Source organism: Pongo pygmaeus, chromosome 6 (genome assembly GCF_028885625.2).
Source record: "Pongo pygmaeus isolate AG05252 chromosome 6, NHGRI_mPonPyg2-v2.0_pri, whole genome shotgun sequence".
In the NCBI taxonomy this organism is placed as follows: Eukaryota; Metazoa; Chordata; class Mammalia; order Primates; family Hominidae; genus Pongo; species Pongo pygmaeus.
In genome coordinates, this window is record NC_072379.2 from 138,226,761 (window position 1) to 138,250,326 (window position 23,566).

The window sequence follows — 23,566 nt, forward strand, 5'->3', positions numbered from 1 at the left end:
AATGGTCAGGCACAGTAGCTCACACCTGTAATCCCAGCACTTTGGGAGGCCGAGGTGGGCGGATCACCTGAGGTCGGGAGTTTGAGACCAGCCTAGCCAACATGGTGAAACCCCATCTCTACTAAAAATACAAAAATTAGCCCCGCGTGGTGGCAGGCGCCTGTAATCCCAGCTAATTGGGAGGCTGAGGTGGGAGAATCGCTTGAACCCAGGAGGTGGAGGTTGCAGTGAGCATGCCACTGCACTCCAGCCTGGGCAACCAAGCAAGACTCCATCTCAAAAAAAAAAACAAACAAAAAAAAAACATAGGAATATGTGCTAATACATCAAAAGTAGGTTCCAAAAGTATTGTTGTATGACATTTTTGTTTATATACATGTGTGACTACTGGATGACTAAATCTAATTTTCTATAACTAGGTCATATAAAAAGTCTTAAGGTTATAAAGTTTAAAATTCCATCAGAAATTCTTCTAGGTGTTTTTACTCAAAGGAAATCTATTTTTTATTCACATTAGGCTTTGGTAAGTACTATATGCATCATGAAGAGATTATAACTTAATTTGCAGTTTGATACCTTTTATGACCTGTGATGATGATTGAATCTAAAAATAGTACTAATTTATTATTCACATTACTTTTTAAAAAATATTGTTTTTGCCTTCACCAAATCATCAGTTAAGTGACCTTTTAAAAAAATCCTTTATTTCGACAGTTGTACTATCGATTCCGTATTACTTTACTTATTCACTACGTTTGGCTTTTTAACTTCCTCTTAGAGATTACCAACTCTACTGATTTTTTGTTGTTGTTGACTATATCTAAGGTTATTTTTTCCCCCAAAATACAGCATACTGCCTCCAGCCACACATTTCAGCTGGATCATTGACTGTATTCTGGTCAACGATCCTCATGGAATGTAGCTAACTCTATTAATAATTATGATGTCAGTGACTCCTTAAGGACAGAGTCATAGTCTGTCTTCTTGGATTCAAGTTAGATATGGCACCACATTCTTTTGTGTGCTCATAGAAGTCTGCAACTTCAACGTGGGTTGATCACACGATTTGGACTTTTTTTTGACCTACACTATTTTTGTTTGTTTGTTTTGAGACAGAGTCTTGCTCTGTCCCCAGGCAGGAGTGCAGTGGTGCGATCTCAGCTCACTGCAACCTCCACCTCCCTGCAACCTTCGCCTCCTGGGTTCAAGCAATTCTCCTCCCTCAGCCTCCCAGGTGGCTGGGACTAGAAGGTGCGTGCTACCACACCCAGCTCATTTTTGTATTTTTAGTAGAGACGGAGTTTCACCACATTCGTTAGGATGGTCTTGGTCTCTTGACCTCATGATCCACCCGCTTGGCCTCCCAAAGTGCTGGGATTACAAGTGTGAGCCACCATGCCTGGCCTACACTATTTTTTAATTGATACATATAAGATGTAGATATTTTCGGGGTACATGTCATAATTTTATACATTTATATGATCAAATCATAGTAATTGGGATAGCCATCACCTTAAATATTTATCTTTATACCAGCAACATTTGAATTATTGTCTTCTAGCTATTTTGAAGTGTGCCATCAATTATTTTTAACTGTAGCTACCCTACTGTGACCTATACTGTTTCTAAATATCTTTGTATTTGATTCTAAAGACTCTTAACCTTGATGGGAATTTTTTTGTTTTTTCATATTCTTAGGATCACAATTTTTACAGATTTTTCAAATATCAGCCAGGCGCAGTAGCCCATGCCTGTAATCCCAGCACTTTGGGAGGCTGAGGCAGGAGATCAAGACCATCCTGGCTAACACGATGAAACCCCGTCTCTACTGAAAATACAAAAAATTAGCTGGCCATGGTGGCACACACCTGTAGTCCCAGCTACTTGGGAAGCTAAGGCAGGAGAATCACCTAAACCCGGGAGGTGGAGGTTGCAGTGAGCTGAGATCACGCCACTGCACTCCAGCCTGGGCGACAGAGTAAGACTCTGTCTCAAAAAAAAAAAAAAAGAAAGAAAGAAAAAAATTTCTGTATTAAGCCTTACAAAAGATATTCATATTCTAATTCTTGGAATCTGCGAATGTAATTTTATATGGCAAAAGAAGGGTGGAATCTGTGTGTGTGATTAAGTTAAGGATCTTGAGATGGGGTTGTTATCCTAGATTAGCCTATGGCCCATAAATGCAATCACTTGTATGCTTAGAAGAGGGAGGCAGAAGGAGGTGTTATACACACAGAGGAGAAGGTAATGTGAAGGGAGAGCCTAGAGGGATTTGAGGTTGGAATGCTGTGGCTGTGTCCAAAAAATGCTGGCAGCCACCAGAAGCTGGAAGAGGCAAGGAACAAGGTCTTCTCTAGAGCCTCCGGAGGGACCATGGGCCCATTGACACCTTGATTTCAGCCCAGTGATACTGATTTTGGACTAAGGAAGGATAAATTTCTCTTTTTTTCAAGCCAAAAAGTTTGTGGTAGTTTGCTATAATAGCTGCAGGAAACTTACACAATACCCAGCTGAATTTGAATGTCTCAAATGGTTTTGCCTCTCTGTTCATCACAACTCATTTGGTGTTCTGCTGATAGGAGAATCTTTTTTTTTTTTTTCATTAGATGTTCATCTCAAAGTAAGTGTTTATTGCAGCAGGGCACAGTGGTACATACCTGTAATCCCAGCTACTTGGGAAGCTGTAAGGTGGGAGGATTGCTTGAGCCCAGAAGTTTGATACCAACCTGGGCAACATAGTGAGGCCCTATCTCAAAAAAAAAAAAACAGAAAAAAAAACCTTTGAACACGTGTCCTAAGAATACAAAATAGAGTAATGGCCTATTTTGATTTATGATCATCTTTCTTGTTTCTTTAGGCTGCCAAACTTTTTGATGAAGAAGGAAGGAAAAAATTCTTTACACAGGATATGAATAATATTCTTCTGGAGTAAGTAATTTTCTTTAGAAAAAAGAAACCTTAAGAATGATTCATTAAAAAATGTAATAGGCCTTTGAGATACTGAGTGGTTGGCAAGTCTTGGGCATGAGTTCTTCCCCTTCAGCCTTACAGCATGTATGATTCACATATGTTTCTCAGCAAAATTATCTTTCTGTATATATTGGTTTTCCTGGACCACTTAGGATAATCAAAGCTTCTAATAGTTACAACTGCCAGAGCAAGTGACGACTATAAAGGTTGGATATTAAGCTAGACTTAACGTACTTCATATCACCTTATATGAAAGTATCTTTCTGGGAAATGTTAGAGCATTTATATACAGATTTGGCATGATTTTCCATCTACTTTTATTACTTACACTGGGGAATAGTAATTCCATTGATATCTAGTGAGTTTGATTATAATTTGTACAAACTTTTATAGTCAAATGGAAAGTACAGTTTTATAAAGAAATTGTGGTTGTGAGGTAGGATAGAGATAATGTAGAGGAGATAGCAGTTAGATTGAGAATAAAAAGGTGAAGGTAGATATATAATATAGATTGTATTTAAATTAGCAAATTTTGTATTTAACTTAGCAATAATTTTGCACTCAGAGTTTGATACTAATGAAGCTGTAGCTTCTAAGGTTGTGGTCAAATAAACTGAACTTATAAACCTTGTCCTTGACTTAGATTTTAACCATTGTTTACAGGAATCAGGTATATAATTGGATGCAGAACTGGGCAAAAAAGTAATCAGGAGGAAAAAAGCAAATTTTAGCCCTCTCTGGTGAAAATAATGTTTGCTTATTCTTAGTGGCTTAGTAGTATCATGTATTATAGAAAGACACAGGAAAGGCCAGGCATGGTGGCTCATGCCTGTAATCCCAACACTTTGGGAGGCCAAGGTGGGAGGATCACTTGAGCTGAGGAATTTGAGATCAGCTTGGGGAACATAGTGAAACTCCATTTCTATAAAATATACAGAAAAATTAGCCAGGTGTGGTAGTGCACACCTATCATGTCAGCTACTCGGGAGGCTGAGTTGGGAGGATTCATTAAGCCTGGAAGATTGAGCCTGCAGTGAACTGTGTTCATGCCACTGTATCCCAACCTGGGTGATAGGGTGAAACTCTGTCTCCAAAAAAAAAAAAAGAGAGAGAAAGAGAGAAGGAAAAGGGAAATAAAGGGAAAAGGAAAGTAATATTTATAATACTATGATTTCCATCTTTTAAATACATAATGGAGACAGTTTCTCATGAGATGTGAAAAAGGGCTGATTGATCATTGCTTCTGATAATGCTTGTAATTTATTACTGTCTATTATTTTGGAGTGCTTAAAAATAGACTCAGAAAATGTATAACTTAGTCTGCTGCTAGTATGGTGGCAGAGGAGTTTCTCATTTCTGTTCCTAGTTACTTTAACCAGGAATTTTCAGATGGAGTCTTTCTGCCTGGCAGCCAGGCAAATGCTTTCTATCTACACCACCTCCTTTTACCTAGCTCCCTTTAAAACCCTGGACTCAGTGAACAGTGCAGCCATTACTTGTCAGAGCTGTCCCAGATTCCATAGTCAGGGATCTGACCAACTCTTCTTTTTCTTTCCACCTGGGAACCCGAAGTGTGATCAGGTCCTTCTCTTGTGACTGAGGCTGTTCTTTTTTATTTTGCTCTTCTGTAAAAGGGAACAACTGTTTCTCTCCCGGGAGAGTCAAAAGACCATCCTTGGGACATAACATCTCAGATAAGCAGAGTATCAGCATTCCATTAACAGGCTTTCCTGTTTATTCCTCTCATGTCTATCTTAAAACGAATCTTCTCATTTTTTGAAGCCCATCTGCTTTTTATTTCACAGAGGGTATGCCTCCAGTTTCACAAGTACTAGTGTTCTGAGTTGAATTTTTTCCCTTTTAGTCACTTTCTTATTCCCTCAGCCTCTTTTTCCACTTTCCTAAACAAACATGTCTTATTTTCTGTATTGAGCTGCCCTTCTAAGAGAATATGGAACATGATCATTTAGAGTAGGAACTTCCATGAAGCTATCCAGTTGTATTGGTGATGCCTCGCCATTGCTTCCTTATACTAGGGAAAAAACAGATCAATTTGTTGGAATAGGGAACCCCCCCCTTTTTTTTCCTGATTGAATTTGACCCAGATCAATAAATATACAACATGCTGATGATTTCCTTGCCTACTACCTAGAGCAGACGTTGCTCATAAATGTTTTTTTCTTTTTTCTTTTTTGAGACAGGGTGTCACTCTGTTGCCCAGGCTGGAGTAGTGATGTGCTCATGGCTCACTGCAGCCTTGACCTGCCAGGCAATTGCCAGTGGGCCGAGGGGTAGTATAATATCTCTTTGAGAAAAGGAGCTTTTGGTTAATTACAAATTTATTGTGCTTTACCTGAAAACATAGAGTTAGCCCCTGTAACCCAAAAAATATTTCCAGCTTGTTCATGGCTATAGAAGTTCTGCTCTTAAACTAGACTGATAGAATACTTTTATAGCATTACTATTTATTAGTATGGGGCTGGGTGCAGTGGCTCACACCTGTAATCCCACACTTTGGGATCAAAGGCCGAGGCGGGTGGATCATCTGAGGTCAGGAGTTCGAGACCAGCCTGACCAACATGGTGAAACCCCGTCTCTACTAAAAATACAAAAAACTTAGCTGGGCATGGTGGCGGGTGCCTGTAATCCTGGCTACCTGGGAGGCTGAGGCAGGAGAATCACTTGAACCCAGGAGGTGGAGGTTCCAGTGAGCCAAGACTGCATCATTGCACTCCAGCCTGGGCTACAAGAACAAAACTCTGTCTCTAAATAAATAAATAAATAAACTATATATTGCAATGGGTTTTTTTTTTTTTTTTCCCATGAAGAATACTGTTTAGGAAATCATGAAAAGATAAAGAGAACAGGAACTGTCTTTGCTTTCTTGTCTGTACAATGCCACCTAAAATAAATTCTATACTGTTGATTGTTGTTAACTTTTTTGGCCAGCATTGAGCTACAGCTACAAGAACTAGGCCCTGTCATTCGCAGTGGTGTCTACTCCCACCTTGAAGCTTTTGTGCCATGCAATAAAGAAACACTAGTAAAACGTCTGAAGAAGTTACATCTCAATGTCCAGGTAAGAGGAAGAACAATAATGTCTACATCTTGGGTTTCATAACCTGTAAAGATACTTGTTTCTGTTTGGGGCCTTTGCACATTAATTGATTTATAGTCATATTGTATGTATTTAATAACCATAGGAGGTTATTAAAAGTATGTTGGATCCCCTGAAAAATAATTGCATCTTCAACAATTGTTAAGTTTAGATGAGAAATGTTTTCTATTGCATAGATTGTTGGATGTAAGTTAATATAGTAGGTATGCTCTGACAAACAGTATTTTTTAATATAAGTACTCAAAACCTTTTTTTTTTTTTCCTTTTGATACGGGGTCTTGCCCTGTTGCCCAGGCTGGAGTGCCTTGGCGTGAACATGGCTCTCACTGCAGCCTTAACCTCCTGGGCTCAAGCAGTCCTCCCACCTCAGCCTCCCAAGTAGCTAGGACTGCAGGCTGGCATCATTACGCCTGGCCATTTAATTTTTTTTCTGTAGGGATAGGGTCTCACTATGTTGCCGAGGCTGGTCTTGAATCCCTGGCATGTTTGGAGTTATTTAATATCCCTTTGGCTATGGAAGAAAGATATCTTATCCTTGCTTTTCTTTATATGGTTTTATCACATATATTTGTATCCCTAAACATTATATTTAGTTTTGCATATTTTTGAGCTTCATATATATAAAGAATTACTGTCTGCTTTCTTCTGCAGCTTGTAATGCTCAATATTGTGCACCTGAGATTCATCTTATGTCTACATATAGCTGAAATACTTTTTTTTTTTTTTTTTGAGACAGAGTCTCGCTCAGCCCAGGCTGGAGTGCAGTGGCGTGATCTCAGCTCACTGCAACCACCATCTCCCGGGTTCAAGCAATTCTCCTGTCTCAGCCTTCCGAGTAGCTGTGATTACAGGCACCCGCCATCATGCCCAGCTAATTTTGTATTTTAGTAAAGATGGGGTTTCTCCATGTTGGCCAGGCTGGGGTCTTGAACTCCTGACCTCAAGTGATCCGCCCAGCTCAGCCTCCCAAAGTGCTAGGATTACAGGCGTGAGCCACCGTGCCCGGCCAGAAATACATTCATTTTTTACTGCTGGGTACACAGTGTTCCGTTGTGTGAATATATCCCAATTAATTTGTCCATTTTACTACTTATGGATATTTGGGTTGTTTCCAGGCAGATAGGCTAAGCTAAATAATTCTTCAAAAGTAATCATCTAGGAACCATGATACTGGATGTTCACTTTTTAATTTTTTTTTTGAGACAGAGTTTCGCTCTTGTTGCCCAGGCTGGAGTACAGTGGCGCGATCTCGGCTCACCACAACCTCCACCTCCCAGGTTCAAGTGACTATGCTGTCTCAGCCTCCTGAGTAGCTGGGATTACAGGCATGCGCCACCACGCCCAGATAATTTTGTATTTTTAGTAGAGACAGAGTTTCTCCATGTTTAGTAGAGACAGGGTTCTCCATTCTCCAGGCTGGTCTCGAACTCCCGACCTCAGGTGATCCGCCTGCCTTGGCCTCCTAAAGTTCTGGGATTACAGGCGTGAGCCACTGTGCCTGGCCAGATGTTCACATTTTTAAACATAGGATTTTGTCATATGTGCTATAATATTTATTTACTGGTGTTCATGGAATAGGTTAATATGCACATTTTTAAACATAGGATTTTATGTTATATGTGCTGTAATATTTACTGGTGTTCATGGAATAGGTTAATATGCTTATTTGTAATATTTGTGTTTTAAAAATCTTTTCTTTACCAAAAATCATATTTTAAAAACAGTTGTTTTGGCTGGGTGGCTCACGCCTGTAATCCGAGCACTTTGGGAGGCTGAGGCAGGCGGATCACTTGAGGCCAGGAGTTCGAGACCAGCCTGGCCAACACGGCAAAACCCTGTCCTACTAAAAATAGAAAAATTAGTTGGGTATGGTGGCACACACCTGTAGTCCCAGCTACTTGGGTGGCTGAGGCACGATAATCACTTGAACCCAGAAGGCGGAGGTTGCAGTGAGCCAAGATGGTGCCACTGCACTCCAGCCTGTGTGACAGCGAAACTCTGTCTCCAAAAAAAAAAAAAAAAAATTGTTTCAGTGAAGAAAAGTAAAGTCTTATAATATTTCTGCACCTATGATGGTGATAAAAGTATGTTTTAAGTAGTTACATATATATACGGTTGCTTGTAAGATGAAAGTAATAAATTGTTTGATTAAAACTGTCAGGTGCAAACCTACTTTCTTTTTTGCCCTGAAAACCCACATGAATAAGAGTTTTTGGGTTCCTTTTACTTTGGCCTTGACCTTGCATTTTTACTTGCAGCCTAAGTCAAAATTACTAACCATAACTGAGAACAGGATACCAACATCGAGTTGGTAGTCACCCAAACCAAACATGTGTCTTCGTGTTCCAGAGCAGTGTCTCTTCTTAGGGTACTGGTTTCCCATCATAATGGAGATTAACCAGTAGTAGTCTATACAAGTAGAATACAATGATTTTGTTTTCTGTTTTCTGTATGAAAGTGTCCACAGGGCATTTTTAAGAGTGTAACGGAACGCTATTAATAATTATGCTGGGCGACAGGGAAAAACTGGGACTCTTCTTGGCTAACTGGAAAATGTCATTCTAATTTTGTATCCAGTGTGTTTTATGAAAAGTCAGTGCTGTAGAAGAAATGTCCATATTTAGATATGCTAATATTTCAAATCTATAATTGGTATCTAAGACATAAATTTTATCTTTTGAGGACCTGCTTACAAGATTTTGTAAATATGTCTGATAAAAACTTCTAGTATGTTTTTCTTTTTAGGATGATCGTTTAAGAGAACCTCTGCAAAAACTGAAACTGGCTGTTAGCAATGTCATGCCTGAACAGCTATTTAAATACCAGGAGGACTGCCAGGCTCGTAGTCAAGCTAAGTGTGCCAAGTATGTATCTCTTCTATTTGGACTGGCTTTTGCATTTGAGAAGTGTATGTACATATGTATGTATGTATGTATTTTGAGACGGAATCTCAGTCTGTTGCCCAGGCCGGAGTGGAGTGGTACGATTTCGGCTCAGTACAACCTCCGCCTCCCGGGTTCAAGTGATTCTCCTGCCTCAGCCTCACAAGTAGCTGGGATTACAGGCACGTGCCACCACACCAGGCTAATTTTTGTATTTTTAGTAGAGACAGGGTTTCACCATGTTGGCCAGGCTGGTCTCAAACTCCTGACCTCAGGTGATCCACCTGCCTCAGCCTCCCAAAGTGCTGGGATTACAGGCGTGGGCCACTGCACGTGGATGTGCATTTGAGAAGTACTTTTAGCTGTTCTGATGTTAAGTGGACCTCATTCTCAAGTAGAAATCCGCAAATACTGCTGACATGATATAATTGAGTATTTTGTAAATGGCACTCAGTTGCTTTGCAGTCAGAGACAAAAGGTGTCTGTTGATTGATTGTATGGAGGTGATCAAGCAAGAGCTGACACTGGTGAGAGATTTCACAACCCCAGCTTGACTGACTGTGGTTGAACACAAGTATTTTCTGACCTAAAAGATGAATGTTGGTGCCTTTACATTATAATCTGAAGTCCTTGTTTACCAAACTACTTTATAACTCCTTTCAAATTTGAAGTATTATGTGGAAAGGTAGATTCTGTCTTTACCCTCTCTTATAACATTCAATTAAGCAATTCAACAAGTATTTATGGAGCATATTATATAGGCAGTGTTGGGTAGAAAGTTTTGTAAGGTGTTTTTCATTTTTAGATTGCAGACAGATGAAGAACGAGAAAAAAATGGATCTGAAGAGGATGATGATGAGAAACCAGGAAAACGTGTCATAGGACCAAGAAAGAAATTCCACTGGGATGACACCATCAGGTAAGATTTAATTAGTTTTCACTTTTAATATATAATGCAGAAGTAAGATTCCTCATTTAAAAAAAAAACCTATAATAAATATAAAACTAGATTGGAAGCAACCAAAGATTAGTGTGTAGGAAAAAATTATTCAAGAGAAGATTAATTGGGCTCTAATATCCTCAGAGTATTATTGCTTTTATTTTCATATACACTGTAATCCTTTTTATAAACTAATCTAATAATGGAGTAAGTCATACTGGTTTCAGAAGATGAAGTACTTTCAACTTATTTCTTCTTTAGCTGTCTTTCTCAATAGTATTTCTGTACCCCAAGTAGAGAACCATCCCTTTCAATCTTTGGTGCTTTGATTAAAGATATCAAAGGAAATTGTTTCATATTGCGGGTTTGACTGTGGTGCAATGAATGATATATGTTATTTTCTGAATTTTTCACATAATCTGTATTATTGCTGCCAAATGTATGTTCTTCTAAAAAAAAATTTCAAATTTAATTTTCAATCTGTTTAGAACTTTGTTATGTAACCTTGTTGAGATCAAATTGGGATGCTATGAGTTAGAACCAAATAAAAGCCAGTCTGCTGAAGATTATCTTAAGTCTTTTATGGAGACAGAAGTGAAGCCCCTGTGGCCTAAGGGCTGGATGCAGGCAAGGTAAGAAATGTGACTTACTGGATCGTATTATTATTGCTGTTATTAAAGATATACATACACATACACATACGTGACATTGATTTTGCTAAGAACCTAATATATTCAGCATGCTGTCTAGTCATCTCAGATGATCCTTGCTTTGAAAACCTTAAGCACTTAAATGACAAAACAGTCGTGCACACAGAGATAGATGTAAAGGTGATATTTTACTTAACATTTTTTTTTAACACCCAATTTGCTAGTAGAGAAAAAGAGAGGAGGGAAGACTCCCAAATGGTTATGAAGTTTGGGAGAGGAGCTTCATATGGGTAACATGAAGATAAGGAACGTAATATGGGATTAGAGCATAGGAAAAGAGACACAGCCTTAGATTCTATTGAAAATAGTCAGTGTAGAGGCGGGGCACGGTGGCTTATGCCTGTAATCCCAGCACTTTGGGAGGCCAAGGCAGGCAGATCACCTGAGGTCGGGAGTTCAAGACCAGCCTGACCAACATGGAGAAACCTTGTCTCTACTAAAAATACGAAATTAGCTGGGCGTGGTGGTGCATGCCTGTTATCCCAGCTACTAGGGAGGCTGAGACAGGAGAATCGCTTGAACCCCGGAGGTGGAGGTTGAGATCGCACCATTGCACTCCAGCCTGGGCAACAAGAGTGAAACTCCGTCTCAAAAAAAAAAAAAAAAAGAAAAAGAAAAAAGAAAATAGTCAGTGTAGGCCAGGTACAGTGGCTCGCACCCATAATCTCAGCATTTTGGAAGGCCAAGGTGGGAGGATCACTTTGAGCCCCAGGAGTTTGAGACCAGTCTCAAAAAATAAGTAAATAAATAAGAAAATATTCAGTGTAGAGAGATATCTCAAGAAACAAAGAGTCGCTCTGTTTAAAGTCTCAAGGGTTAAGTTAAGAATGTGGCCCGTTGCAGTGGCTCACACCTGTAATAGCAGCACTTTGGGAGGCCAAGGCTGGTGGATCACCTGAGGTCCGGAGTTCGAGACCAGCCTGGCCAGCATGGTGCAACCCTGTATCTACTAAAAATACAGAAATTAGCTGGGTGTGGTGGTGGGCACCTGTAATCCCAGCTACCCAGGAGGCTGAGGCAGGAGAATCACTTGAACTCGGGAGGCAGAGGTTACAGTGAGCTGAGATTGCGCCATTGCACTCCACCTGGGCAACAAGAGCAAAACTCTGTCTCAAAAAGAAAAAAAAAAAAAAAAAAGAGTCGCCGGGGCGCGGTGGCTCACGCCTGTAATCCCAGCACTTTGGGAGGCCAAGGCAGGTGGATCACGAGGTCAGGAGATCGAGACCATCCTGGCTAACATGGTGAAACCCTGTCTCTACTAAAAATAGAAAAAATTAGCTGGGCGTGGTTGGGGGTGCCTGTAGTCCCAGCTACTCGGGAGGCTGAGGCAGGAGAATGGCGTGAACCTGGGAGGCGGAGGTTGCAGTGAGCTGAGATCGCGCCACTGCACTCCAGCCTGGGCGACAGAGCAAGACTCCGTCTCAAAAAAAAAAAAAAGAGTTAAGTAAAGTAAAAATTAATAAGCTTGGCTAGTTCAACCCATGATCTTAAATTGCTCCATCTTCTATCAACAGAAAAGATCTGTTGGCCAGGTGTGGTAGCTCACCCCTGTAATCTCAGCACTTTAGGAGGCCAGGGGCCACAGTGAGAGGATTGCTTGAGGCCAGGGGTTCAAGACCAGCCTGGGCAGCATAGTGAGACCCCTGACTCTGCAAAAAGTTTTAAAAATTAGCTGGGCATGGTGGCACATACCTGTAATTCCAGCTTCTTTGAAGGCTGAGTTGGGAGGACCATTTGAGCCCAGGAGGCCTAGGTTATAGTGAGCTATGAATAAAACTCTCCATAAAATAGATTATTATTACTTGGTAAATAAGCAGTAATAGTCTATTGAAAATTAAATTACTTTAAAAAATAAAGCAATTATGTTATTATTGGCTATAAAGAAAATAATAATTGTATTCTTTAAATTTTTCCAGAATGCTTTTTAAGGAAAGCCGGAGTGTTCATAATCATCTTACTTCTGCTCCGTGAGTAAATGCAGACTCCAGATTGCTTCATTTATTCACATTATGTGCTTTAGTGAACAAAAGTATCATTTATTAAATGCTAGTTGGAATAGGACTTAAAAAGATCATTTTGACCATTGACTATTTAGACTTCAGAACACATTTATCTATTGAAATAATTGTCAGGCTACTCTCTAAACACCTACTAAATCCACACTGTGACACATAATGGCCTGGGATTCTGGTAGTAGGGAAGCGCGAAGGCTCAGGGGTTTTCCTTTGTTCCTGGGCCTTCTACCTGCCAGTCTTTTTCTCCACCTCTTAACGTCCATCTGCATTTGTAATCTACAGCCCTCTGTATCCTGAGTTTACCAGGACAGATCCATATGCACACCCGCCCTCGCTGCACTGCAGAGTGTTTTATTCCACAAAATTAACCTATTCTTGAGGTCTTCTGTTTAAAACTGCATATTTCCTTAGTGATGTGATTACTAGAGAAAGATCTTTTATCCCCCCCACATACAACAAAAAGGCAAGTTTTTTCTGTGGTCACCTTTTTGGTTGAATATTGGTCAATTCCAGAACAGTTTTATTTTTCCCTACAACTTAGGACTACTTCTCTGTAGCCCGCAAGGGTGGCATTAAGGGTTATTAAAGCCAGGCACAGTGGCTTGCGCTTGTAATCCCAGCACTTTGGGAGGCCGAGGCGGGTGGATCGCTTGAGCCCAGGAGTTTGAGACTGGCCTGGGCAACATGGCGAAACTCCATCTCTACAAAAACTACAAAAATTAGCCAGGCATGGTGTGTATGGTGTGTGTGCCTGTAGTCCCAGCTACTCAGGAGGCTGAGGTGGGAGGATGGCTTATGCCAGGGAGGCGGAGGTTGTAGTAAGTGGAGATCGTGCCACTGCCCTCCAACCTGGGGGACAGAACAGACTTTGTTTCCAGAAAAAAAAAAGGGGGTTATTAAAATATAAAATTAGCAAGTTACTGAGAATTTACTGAACACTCTAATTCAATATTCTGCTGAGAGGTCTGTTTAATGTCTTTTGGGCAACATTATAAAATTCCTACTCCCCTTGTATGCAGTTATATAGGAATTTTTTAGTTTTTAGGAAGGACACTTCATTATTACAGTTGACCCTTGGAACAACACGGGAGTTAGGGATTTCACCCCCTCATCCCACACAGTCAGAAATCCATGTGTAACTTTCAACTCTCCCAAAACTTCACTGCTAATAGCCTACTGTTGACCCGAAGCCTTACTGATAACATAAATAGTTCATGAACACATTTTATATGTTTTATGTACTGTATACTGTATTCTTACAATAAAGTAAGCTAAAGAAAAAATGTTAATAAGAAAATCATAAGGAAGAGAAATTGTATTTACTATTCATTAAGTGGAAGTGAATCATCATAAAGGTCTTCATCCTCAGGGGTCAACCCTATATCAGAGATGCATTGAGTTGATTGTGGTTTTTGGTTCTTACTTTTTTTTTTTAGTATAAATTCTAAGTAGTTTGGTTTCATATATTACAGGTTTACTTTGTTGCAAGGGTTTTTGTTGTCTTTGAAATAAATTTTATATACATATGTAGATGTTTGTGTCAGTAGTATTTTTGGCTTTAATTTCCCTATACAGTAGTCCCCCTTATCCTCAGACAATATACTCCAGGATGCCTGCAGTGGATGCCAAAACTGCAGACAGTACTGAACCCTACATAGACTATTTTTTCCTATACATACATTCCTATAATAGATTTTAGTTTACAAATTAGGCACAGTAAGAGATTAACAACAACAATAATAAAAGAGAACAGTTTAACAGTATACTATAATAAAAGTTATGTGAATGTGGTTTATCTCTATTTCTGGAATTTTCCATTTAATATTTTCAGACCTCAGTTGATCACAGGCAACTGAAACCGTGGAAATTGAAAACTGTGTATAAGGGGGGCTACTGTAGTTATAAAGCCATATATGCATTACAATTCAGGTACAAATAATGCATTCCTTTAATTCTAAAGGTGTTTACAAAAGATGTCTCCCTCTCTCTCTCTCTCTGGCTTTTTTTTTTTTTTTTTTTTTTTTTTTTGAGATGGAGTTTTGCTCTGTCGCCCAGGCTGGAGTGCAGTGGCATGATCTCGGCTCACTGCAACATCCATCTCCCAGGTTCAAGCAATTCTCCTGCCTCAGCCTCCTGAGTAGCTGGGACTACAGGCGTGCGCCACCACGCCCGGCTAATTTTTGTATTTTTAGTAGAGACAGGGTTTCACCATGTTGGCCAGGCTGGTCTCAAACTTCTGACCTCACGTGATCCGCCTGCCTCAGCCCAAAGTGCTAGGATTACAGGCATGAGCCACTGCACCCAGCCTCCTTCTCCCTTTTTTTAAATAGCTTCATTATTGTCATTAACTTTGTGTTTTGTTTAACTTTGTGTTTTGTTTTATACCAGAAAGTAGGAATCTATGGGATAAGTGGGCCTAGAGGTCGTTTCCTTAAATGGCCTTCATAAAAAAAAAAAAAACTTAGAAAATTACTGTTGCCTAAATGAAGTTGTAAATTGACAGTTTTAATCAAGATTCTTGTTAATCTAATTGATGACATTTTAGCCAAGTAAAGCAGACAAGGTGAAGTATTTTAGCTTGTCAACACTTTATTCAACAAACATTTGAATACTTTGACTTACTATGGAACTCGTTCGTTTTTTTTCATCTTCAAACTTTTGCATAGTTTTCCAAAAGTTCCAAGATTCCATAGTAATTTTCCTTGCCCTTTTTCTCCATGTCATTTTGACATTTTTTATTTGAATTTTTACATTACAAAAATTTTTCTTTAAAAGCTCAGGGTTTTTTTTTGTTTTGGTTAAGTTAAATCTCATTCACATCTTCTTGGCATGGTTTAATTTGAGCCTGAAGTTCCTTGAAGCTCTTTTTTTGGGGGGGGTTATTTTATAGTTTATTTACATTTAACTTTTTAAAAATTGTATTATCTACATTTCATGTTTTACTAGTTGTTTGGCCTTTCAGTTAATCTGAACTGGGGAAAATGTTGCTACATACTTCGTATAAACTGAGCACTTAAATACAGTTCCTTCAAAGAGCTTTCCAAATAGCGGAAGGAATTATTTACCACATAATTACAAAGCTACATATTATAACTTTCTAATGAGCAATATAACTGCTACTGAAATAGCCTTTTAAAATCTTTTTATCTTAGGGCAAAGAAAAAGGTGATTCCTGCACCTAAACCCAAAGTAAAGGTAAGTATTGAAACAAAATATTTAGTTAGTTGTAGTTGGTGAATGTTGAAATGCATTCCTAAGATGGAAAAGGTGTATGGTATTTAGCAGAGGTCAGTAGGCACTATAAGATAGATGTTTTCAACTTCATAATAATCTTAGTACTTTTGTATTTGGGAGAATAGATTCCTGTGTAGCAGTGGGAAATATGCATACACCAATTGTAAAGCTTAACTTTATTAATACTTGGAAATGCTAGGTAAAATATAACAAATATTCTTTCATAGCATAGGTGAGATTGAAAATATGTAAGAAAAATTCATAAGACCAAAAACAAAAAAGGAGCTGACAGTGTTAATCTGTCGCTTAAACTTTGGTTGCCCTTAGAGGCATTTGGCACTTTCTACCCATCACTTTATGGTTTCGTTTTACGTTTCTTCTCAGAGCATAGCAGTTAGGGTTTTCTGGGGCTTGTACAGGTTACAACTTGGGATGAAATCTGCGTAAAACTGGACCTTCAAACAATAACATCTTTAGTAAAAGAAAGGACTAGAAAAAAATCCAGCCACCAGCAGAGACATTAAGTGGCTGTCTTGGCTGTCTTGGACTGGGTTCTGATTTGGGGGAAGAATGTCCTTCCTGAAAATTTTTCTTGGCTTAGGAGTTTAAGTTACACTACCTCTACAATCTGAGAAAACCCCAAGCTGAAAAAGTAACTTAGTTACTGGATTAGTAGTAACCCGGGGCCACTAGCAAAAGCAAATTCTGTCTGGTATAACGTGCCCTCTTCAGAGGCCTCAAAGGCCTTCCTTCTATAAACCATGTCAGACCTGAGCTTGCAGTCTGAAATACAGAATACATGAGAGAATAAGTTACTATGAGTGAGAGTCAGTAGGAACAATAAACAGCAGTTAGATCCCTAAGACAGACAAGTAGTGCATTTATGGAATTTAGTACATAAAATAATTTTACTTAAAAATTTTTAATATTTAGATAAATAGAAAAGGGAATAAAAAATATCCTATCAAAATAGACAAAGTAAATTTGAAAGAGAATCAAAATATAACCTCTAGAAGTAAAAACTATAATCATTTGAAATTAAAATTTTAATGAAAGCTCATATCCTTTAGGTTTTACACTTTGCTCCGTAGCCTTTGTCTCTTTGGTTTTTTGTTGTTGTTGTTGTTTTTAATAGATGAGGTTCTTTGCTTATAAGATTGTAGCCAGATGGTCAATATAGATTATTCTGTGGCCTTCCTGACTTTTTTGGTGTTAGAGCCTCTTTAAATGCAGGGTAAATAGTCTTCTTTTTCTTTTTTTCTTTTGGAGACAGAGTCTCACTCTGTTGCCCAGGCTGGAGTGCAGTGGTGCAATCTCGGCTCACTGCAACCTCCGCCTCCCAGGTTCAAGCGATTCTCCTGCCTCAGCCTCCTGAGCAGCTGGGATTACAGGTGTGCACCACCACGCCTGGCTAATTTTTATATTTTTAGTAGAGACGGGGTTTCACCATGTTGGTCAGGCTGGTCTCGAACTCCTGACCTTGTGATCCACCCGCCTTGGCCTCCTAAAGTGTTGGGATTACAGGCGTGAGCCACCACGCCCAGCCAGTAATCCTCTTTTTCTTAATAGCCTACTTTGTCTTCTGATCCAAATAATACTGAGCCAATCTTTCATTAAATCTGTTGAATTTAGACGTTGTTTTGACACTTGACTTTATTTTTATTAGAATACTAAAGTCTTAATAACCTCCGTAAAGGATTGGTTACATTTTGATACATCTATTCAAACATACGATTAATAGAATAATAGGATAGGAAATTTATTAAATTCTAATACTGGTTGTGTTAGGATGATATGGGGGAGTCATCAGTTTTTTTGTTTGTTTCCTTCTCTGTGATTAAATTACTTTTTCATTTTCCCAAAATGGAAAAGCTATATTGTTGATGTGGTTTTTTTCTACTGTAACTCCTCATATTGTTTCTAGTTATAAAGTTAAGATAAGGAAATGCCTACAAAAGAAAATGCAGATAACGCAGAAAAGTAAGGAGAAAAGTAAAAGTATAAATTTCTCCTCAGTCAGAGAATAAAAGCTCTTAGCTTTCTAGGACACATCTTCCTTCCCTTTTTCTGAAACTCCGTTCCTCCCTCCTTCCTTTCCATTCATCCATCCATCCATACATCTATCCATCTATCCAATCAGCTATCTATTTATTTAGTCTTTTATATAAATGGGATAACCTGCTTTTTTGACTCAGTTATATATCCTGAACAATTTTCTCTGCCCGTATAAATCTGCACAGTATTCTATTAGAGTGAATTTAATGTTTTTATAAATAAAAATTAATCAAAAAGTTATTTTAAAACAGCAGTTTTATACTCGTAATACTTCCAACATTTGGATACATTTCCTACCCTTTATTCTGTACTTTTTATAATGGAATTTTCACTAATCATGTAAGTGGATGGCATATCAAAACAAACGTGTTTGATCTGCATTACCCATTCTTCTTAGCAGACATTTGTGACCTTAATGCAGTTACACTTGTACTTCCAATAGGTAGTGAGGTTTTTTAATCAGGGGTTTTAGAGTAAAAGCTTAGAAAAAATACTAAGGAAGTTAGAGTGTAACAGTATTCTTAACAGCTTGCTTATGTAATACCTTAGGAGGTGATGGTAAAGACCCTTCCTCTCCATTCTTTCCCCACTATGCTTAAGGTAAGTGCTATGGTTGTATAAATCAGTATGTAATATAACACTCTAGGTTTGTTTGGGTTTGTTTAAGAAACTAATTGAAGAGACTTTGATATGACTTTTATGTAATAGGCTTTTGCTTCTCAATCTTAAAAATAAAATGAGTCAAATACTTTATCTTTAAAAATAAATAGTTGCTTTTTAATTATTTTGCTGTTTGAATATTATAAACTGTGCTCTAGTTCTTTTTCTTAAATATTAAGAAGGTTGATTATTTGAGAAACAGACTCTAACAACTCTTAGGTATTCAGAGTTGTAATTCTTAATACCCTTGTTTTCTTAGCATAGAGCCCTGCTCACAGCGGACACTTAGTGGATATTTATTGAATAAATGACAAATGAATAATTTACAAATAAATTACAGATTCACCATAATAAATAGCATAATTTATTTATGCTTGGATTGAATCATCTGCCACTTTGACGTACCAGTTTTTCTATGTACTGGCTGTAGGGTAGCTGCAGGACAGGGCATACAAAGAGGCAGAAATGCATGGAAGCAGAAAGTGAAGGTCAGCCTCCTAGCAAACCGTCCCAGACGAGAAGGAGAGAGTCTTAATATAAAGGCAGAATGTCTTCTGAGTGTAGGGGAATAAAAAGAGAATAATCTGAACAGATGGATTTGGAGCAGGATTTGAAGATCTGATGCAGATGAGGGAAGCTCATCAGTAATGTAACTAGTATATGAATGTTCCTTCCACTTGGTGTTAAGTATGACAGCTGTGTGCAATATATCAGATACTTTGTCTTGTGAGGACAGCTCAGTCAGGAGCTCTGTCATCTCAAAAATTATGTTTGTTTTGATAGTCTCTAAAGATGTCCAGTAGAAAAACAATTTTAGTTGTCATGAGAATCTTTTAGTTATTTAAAATTAACTTTGTAATTTTTTATTCACCATTTCTATTTTTTTCCATATGATGCTTTACATTAGGAGTGTAGTCCAAAAAAGGACCAGAAAACTCCAGCATCCCTGGTGGCTTCGGTTAGCGGTCCTCCAACGAGCTCCAGCACAACTGCCATTGCTGCAGCCAGCTCTAGCTCTGCACCAGCCCAAGAAACCATCTGCCTCGACGACTCACTAGATGAAGACCTTTCTTTCCATTCACCTTCACTGGATCTTGTTTCTGAAGCTTTAGCGGTTATCAACAATGGGAACAAGGGCCCTCCAGTTGGCTCAAGGATAAGCATGCCAGCCACAAAGCCTCGTCCAGGACTGAGAGAAGAAAAATTAGCAAGTATCATGAGTAAGCTGCCACTAGCTACTCCCAAAAAACTAGATTCTACTCAGACTACACATTCTTCAAGTCTTATTGCTGGTCACACAGGGCCAGTACCAAAGAAACCCCAGGATTTAGCTCATACTGGCATCTCTTCAGGCCTTATTGCTGGTTCTTCCATTCAGAACCCTAAAGTTTCTTTAGAACCTTTGCCAGCCAGGCTACTTCAACAAGGACTTCAGAGGTCAAGCCAGATTCACACTTCTTCCTCTTCACAGACCCATGTCTCCTCTTCTTCCCAAGCCCAAATTGCTGCCTCTTCTCATGCTCTGGGAACATCCGAGGCCCAAGATGCTTCTTCGTTAACACAAGTAACAAAGGTGCACCAGCATTCAGCTGTCCAGCAGAACTATGTGTCTCCATTACAGGCCACCATCAGTAAATCCCAGACCAACCCCGTCGTGAAGTTAAGTAATAATCCCCAACTCTCCTGTTCCTCCTCGCTTATTAAGACTTCAGATAAGCCACTTATGTACCGCCTTCCCTTATCTACCCCCTCACCTGGAAATGGTTCTCAAGGGTCCCACCCCCTGGTTTCTAGGACAGTACCTAGCACCACTACCTCCAGTAACTATTTAGCCAAGGCTATGGTGTCACAGATCTCCACGCAGGGTTTCAAATCTCCCTTCTCGATGGCTGCCTCCCCAAAACTTGCCGCATCTCCCAAGCCTGCCACATCTCCTAAACCCCTGCACTCGCCTAAGCCTTCTGCCTCACCCAAGCCCTCTCTGTCAGCTAAGCCTTCACTATCAACTAAACTTATTTCTAAATCCAACCCAACTCCCAAGCCTACTGTATCCCCAAGTAGTTCCAGTCCAAATGCACTAGTCGCCCAGAGTAGCCACTCCAGCACTAACAACCCAGTCCATAAACAGCCCAGTGGAATGAACATCAGCAGACAGTCTCCCACCTTGAATTTATTGCCCTCTAGTCGCACTTCAGGCCTTCCACCTACAAAAAATCTTCAGGCCCCCTCAAAGCTAACAAACTCATCATCCACTGGAACTGTTGGGAAGAATAGCTTGAGTGGAATTGCAATGAATGTACCTGCCAGCAGAGGTAGCAACCTTAACTCAAGCGGAGCTAATAGGACTAGTCTATCTGGGGGAACAGGAAGTGGAACACAGGGTGCTACCAAACCATTGTCTACTCCACATAGACCATCCACTGCCTCAGGGTCTTCAGTGGTAACAGCCAGCGTGCAGGTATGTATGTTCTGTACATCCATGTGATAAACTGTAAGATTGTATAATGTCGTCTTTCTTGTGGGTAACTTTAATAAGCTTTTTATGATACGTGGATTGTTCTCAATTGGCTTATTACAGCCTGTGGCCATGGAATGTTCCTGATGCTGACATCACAGTGACAGGCACACTTGTAGATGAGGTATTTGTTGGGATATGGATTTTTTTTTTAAAAAACAAAGTAACAAAGGTGCACCAGCATTCAGCTGTCTGACACAACGATGTCTTCATTACAAGCAACCATCACTAAATCAACTTTAAAATTATTTGAAAAAACAAAACTAAAATGCTTATTTCAAACTTTCTCTCTTATCAGAGTTCAGAACAAAGTAGTAACTTAGGAATTTAACAAACATTTGCTTAGCTCTTCCCTTCCCTTTTTCTCCTGCCAATTTTCTTATTTTAAAATCAAATTTATACATTCATGTTATTTTTAAAATCATTTATCTTATCAAAATTTTTATTTTGCATTAATTTTGTAGTTATATATAATTTCCTATGTCAAATTAGTGTCAGTCGCCCTTTTATACCACAGTTTTCCCATTCATGAATTTTTAGTTTAAACTTATCTCTCAATTAGCTGAGTGCCTCATTCATGCAATCTTTTCAAGAAGGGTAGCCGGGCATGGTGGCTCGTGCCTATAATCCCAGCACTTTGGGAGGCCAAGGCAGGAGGATCACTTGAGGTCAGGAGTTCAAGACCAGCCTGGCCAACATGGCAAAACCCTGTCTCTACTGAAAATACAAAAAAAGTAGCTGGGCATGGTGGCACATGCCTGTAGTCCCATCTATTCGGGAGGCTGAGTGAGGAGAATCGCTTGAACCTAGGAAGCAGAGGTTGCAGTGAGCCAATATCATGCCATTGCACTCCAGACAGAGCGAAACTTCATCTCAAAAAAAAAGGGTGGCATAAATGCTATTTTACCTTAGCTCATGTACACCTGATAATTTTTTTCTGTGCTGTCACACTTGAGTAGGCATAGCCTTCTGGGGGCACTAACTGTTCCATTCCAAATTTTGTAAATACTTCTCCACTGACTCTTGCTTAGTATTTAGGATTATGGAGAAGTCTGAGGCCGTTCTCAGACTCTTTCTCATTCTCTTTTTGTTCCATTAGCATTAATGTGTTTTCTCTGCCTAGTTTTCATTAATTGTATACCTAGAACATAGTAATAGCTTTCCCATCTCAGACCTGGTTATTTATTTTAGATCAAGAATATTTTATTGTATTATGTGTCTGATTACTGTTTCTGATCCATTTATCGTAAGTTTTTTGAGAACTGTTTATTATATATATATATTTTTTTATTTTTCCCTAAGACAGAGTCTCACTCTGTCGTCCACGCTGGAGGGCAGTGGCGCAATCTTGGCTCACTGCAACCTCTGCTTCTCCAGTTCAAGAGATTCTCCTGCCTCAGGCTCCTGAGTAGCTGGAATTACAGGCACCCGCCACCATGCCTGGCTAATTTTTGTATATTTATTCATTATCATTATTATTTTTTTTTTTGAGTTGGAGTCTCCTCTGTTGCCAGGCTGGAGTGCAATGACGTGATCTCGGCTCACTGCAACCTCCACCTCCCAGGTTCAAGCAGTTCTCCCTGTCTCAGCCTCCTGAGTAGCTGGGATTACAGGCGTGGGCCACGATGCCCAGCTAATTTTTGTATTTTTAGTAGAGACGGTGTATTGCCATGTTGGCTAGGCTGGTCTTGAACTCCTGACCCCAGGTGATCTGCCCACCTCAGCCTCCCAACGTGCTGGGATTACAGGCATGAGCTACCACGCCTGGCCTAATTTTTATATTTTTAGTAGAGATGGGGTTTTACCATGTTGACGCGGCTGGTCTCAAACTCCTAACCTAAAGTGATCTGGCTGCTTCCGCCTCCCAGAGTGCTGGGATTACAGGCATGAGTCACTGCGCTGGGCCTATATTTCATCTCTCTGTCTTCCATATCATCTTCTGTTATTGTTTTCATCTCTGTGTCACTTCTTTGTATTCTGACACTTTCTCAGATTTGTCCTTTATGTTAATGATTTAGTTTCGTTAACTTTTTTCCCCTGAAAGTAGTATGTGTTCATTGAAGGCAAATTTAGAAAAAAGAAAATAAAAATCACCTATTAATCCAATACTGTTTATGCTTTGTAGGTACTTTTTAAGACTTTTTTCAACAAAATGTGTTTTATATAATATTTCGTTTTATAACCGGCAAAAAAAAAGTACCATTTTATGATATGCAAGTTCTTAGGTTCTTAAATATTCTTTGAAAACATAACGTTTATTTATTTATCGAATTGTGTTGTCTAAGGAAGTGCTCTTTGTACTGCCTCCTATTTATGTGGAACAGGAACATGTAATGAGAAGAGTTTCCCCTTGCTGTATGTCAAGGTTTCCTGCTGTTCAATATAGTCTAAGGGTTGATATTCAATATACATTGTATATTCAAATCATCATTCTTTGCTACTAATGTAGGCATAGGAATGACTGGAT

At 39.2% G+C, this 23,566-nt stretch overlaps 1 protein-coding gene across 13 annotated transcripts in view; it reads left to right on the top strand.

Annotated features, from left to right (window-relative positions):
• UBN2 (ubinuclein 2) overlaps nucleotides 1–23,566 on the top strand; it is a 102,593-nt gene that overhangs the window by 35,564 nt on the left and 43,463 nt on the right. For 9 of the 13 annotated variants that reach the window (XM_054496777.2, XM_054496770.2, XM_054496775.2 and 6 more), the window contains 9 exons: nucleotides 2,858–2,928; nucleotides 5,920–6,049; nucleotides 8,834–8,952; nucleotides 9,776–9,889; nucleotides 10,399–10,542; nucleotides 12,537–12,587; nucleotides 15,788–15,830; nucleotides 18,474–18,524; nucleotides 19,492–21,042. In XM_054496777.2, the coding sequence (XP_054352752.1) occupies nucleotides 2,858–2,928; nucleotides 5,920–6,049; nucleotides 8,834–8,952; nucleotides 9,776–9,889; nucleotides 10,399–10,542; nucleotides 12,537–12,587; nucleotides 15,788–15,830; nucleotides 18,474–18,524; nucleotides 19,492–21,042 (2,274 nt within the window). The remainder of the gene's footprint in view (nucleotides 1–2,857; nucleotides 2,929–5,919; nucleotides 6,050–8,833; nucleotides 8,953–9,775; nucleotides 9,890–10,398; nucleotides 10,543–12,536; nucleotides 12,588–15,787; nucleotides 15,831–18,473; nucleotides 18,525–19,491; nucleotides 21,043–23,566) is intronic. The other 4 variants (XM_054496778.2, XM_054496772.2, XM_054496776.2 and 1 more) reach the window with 1 other exon arrangement.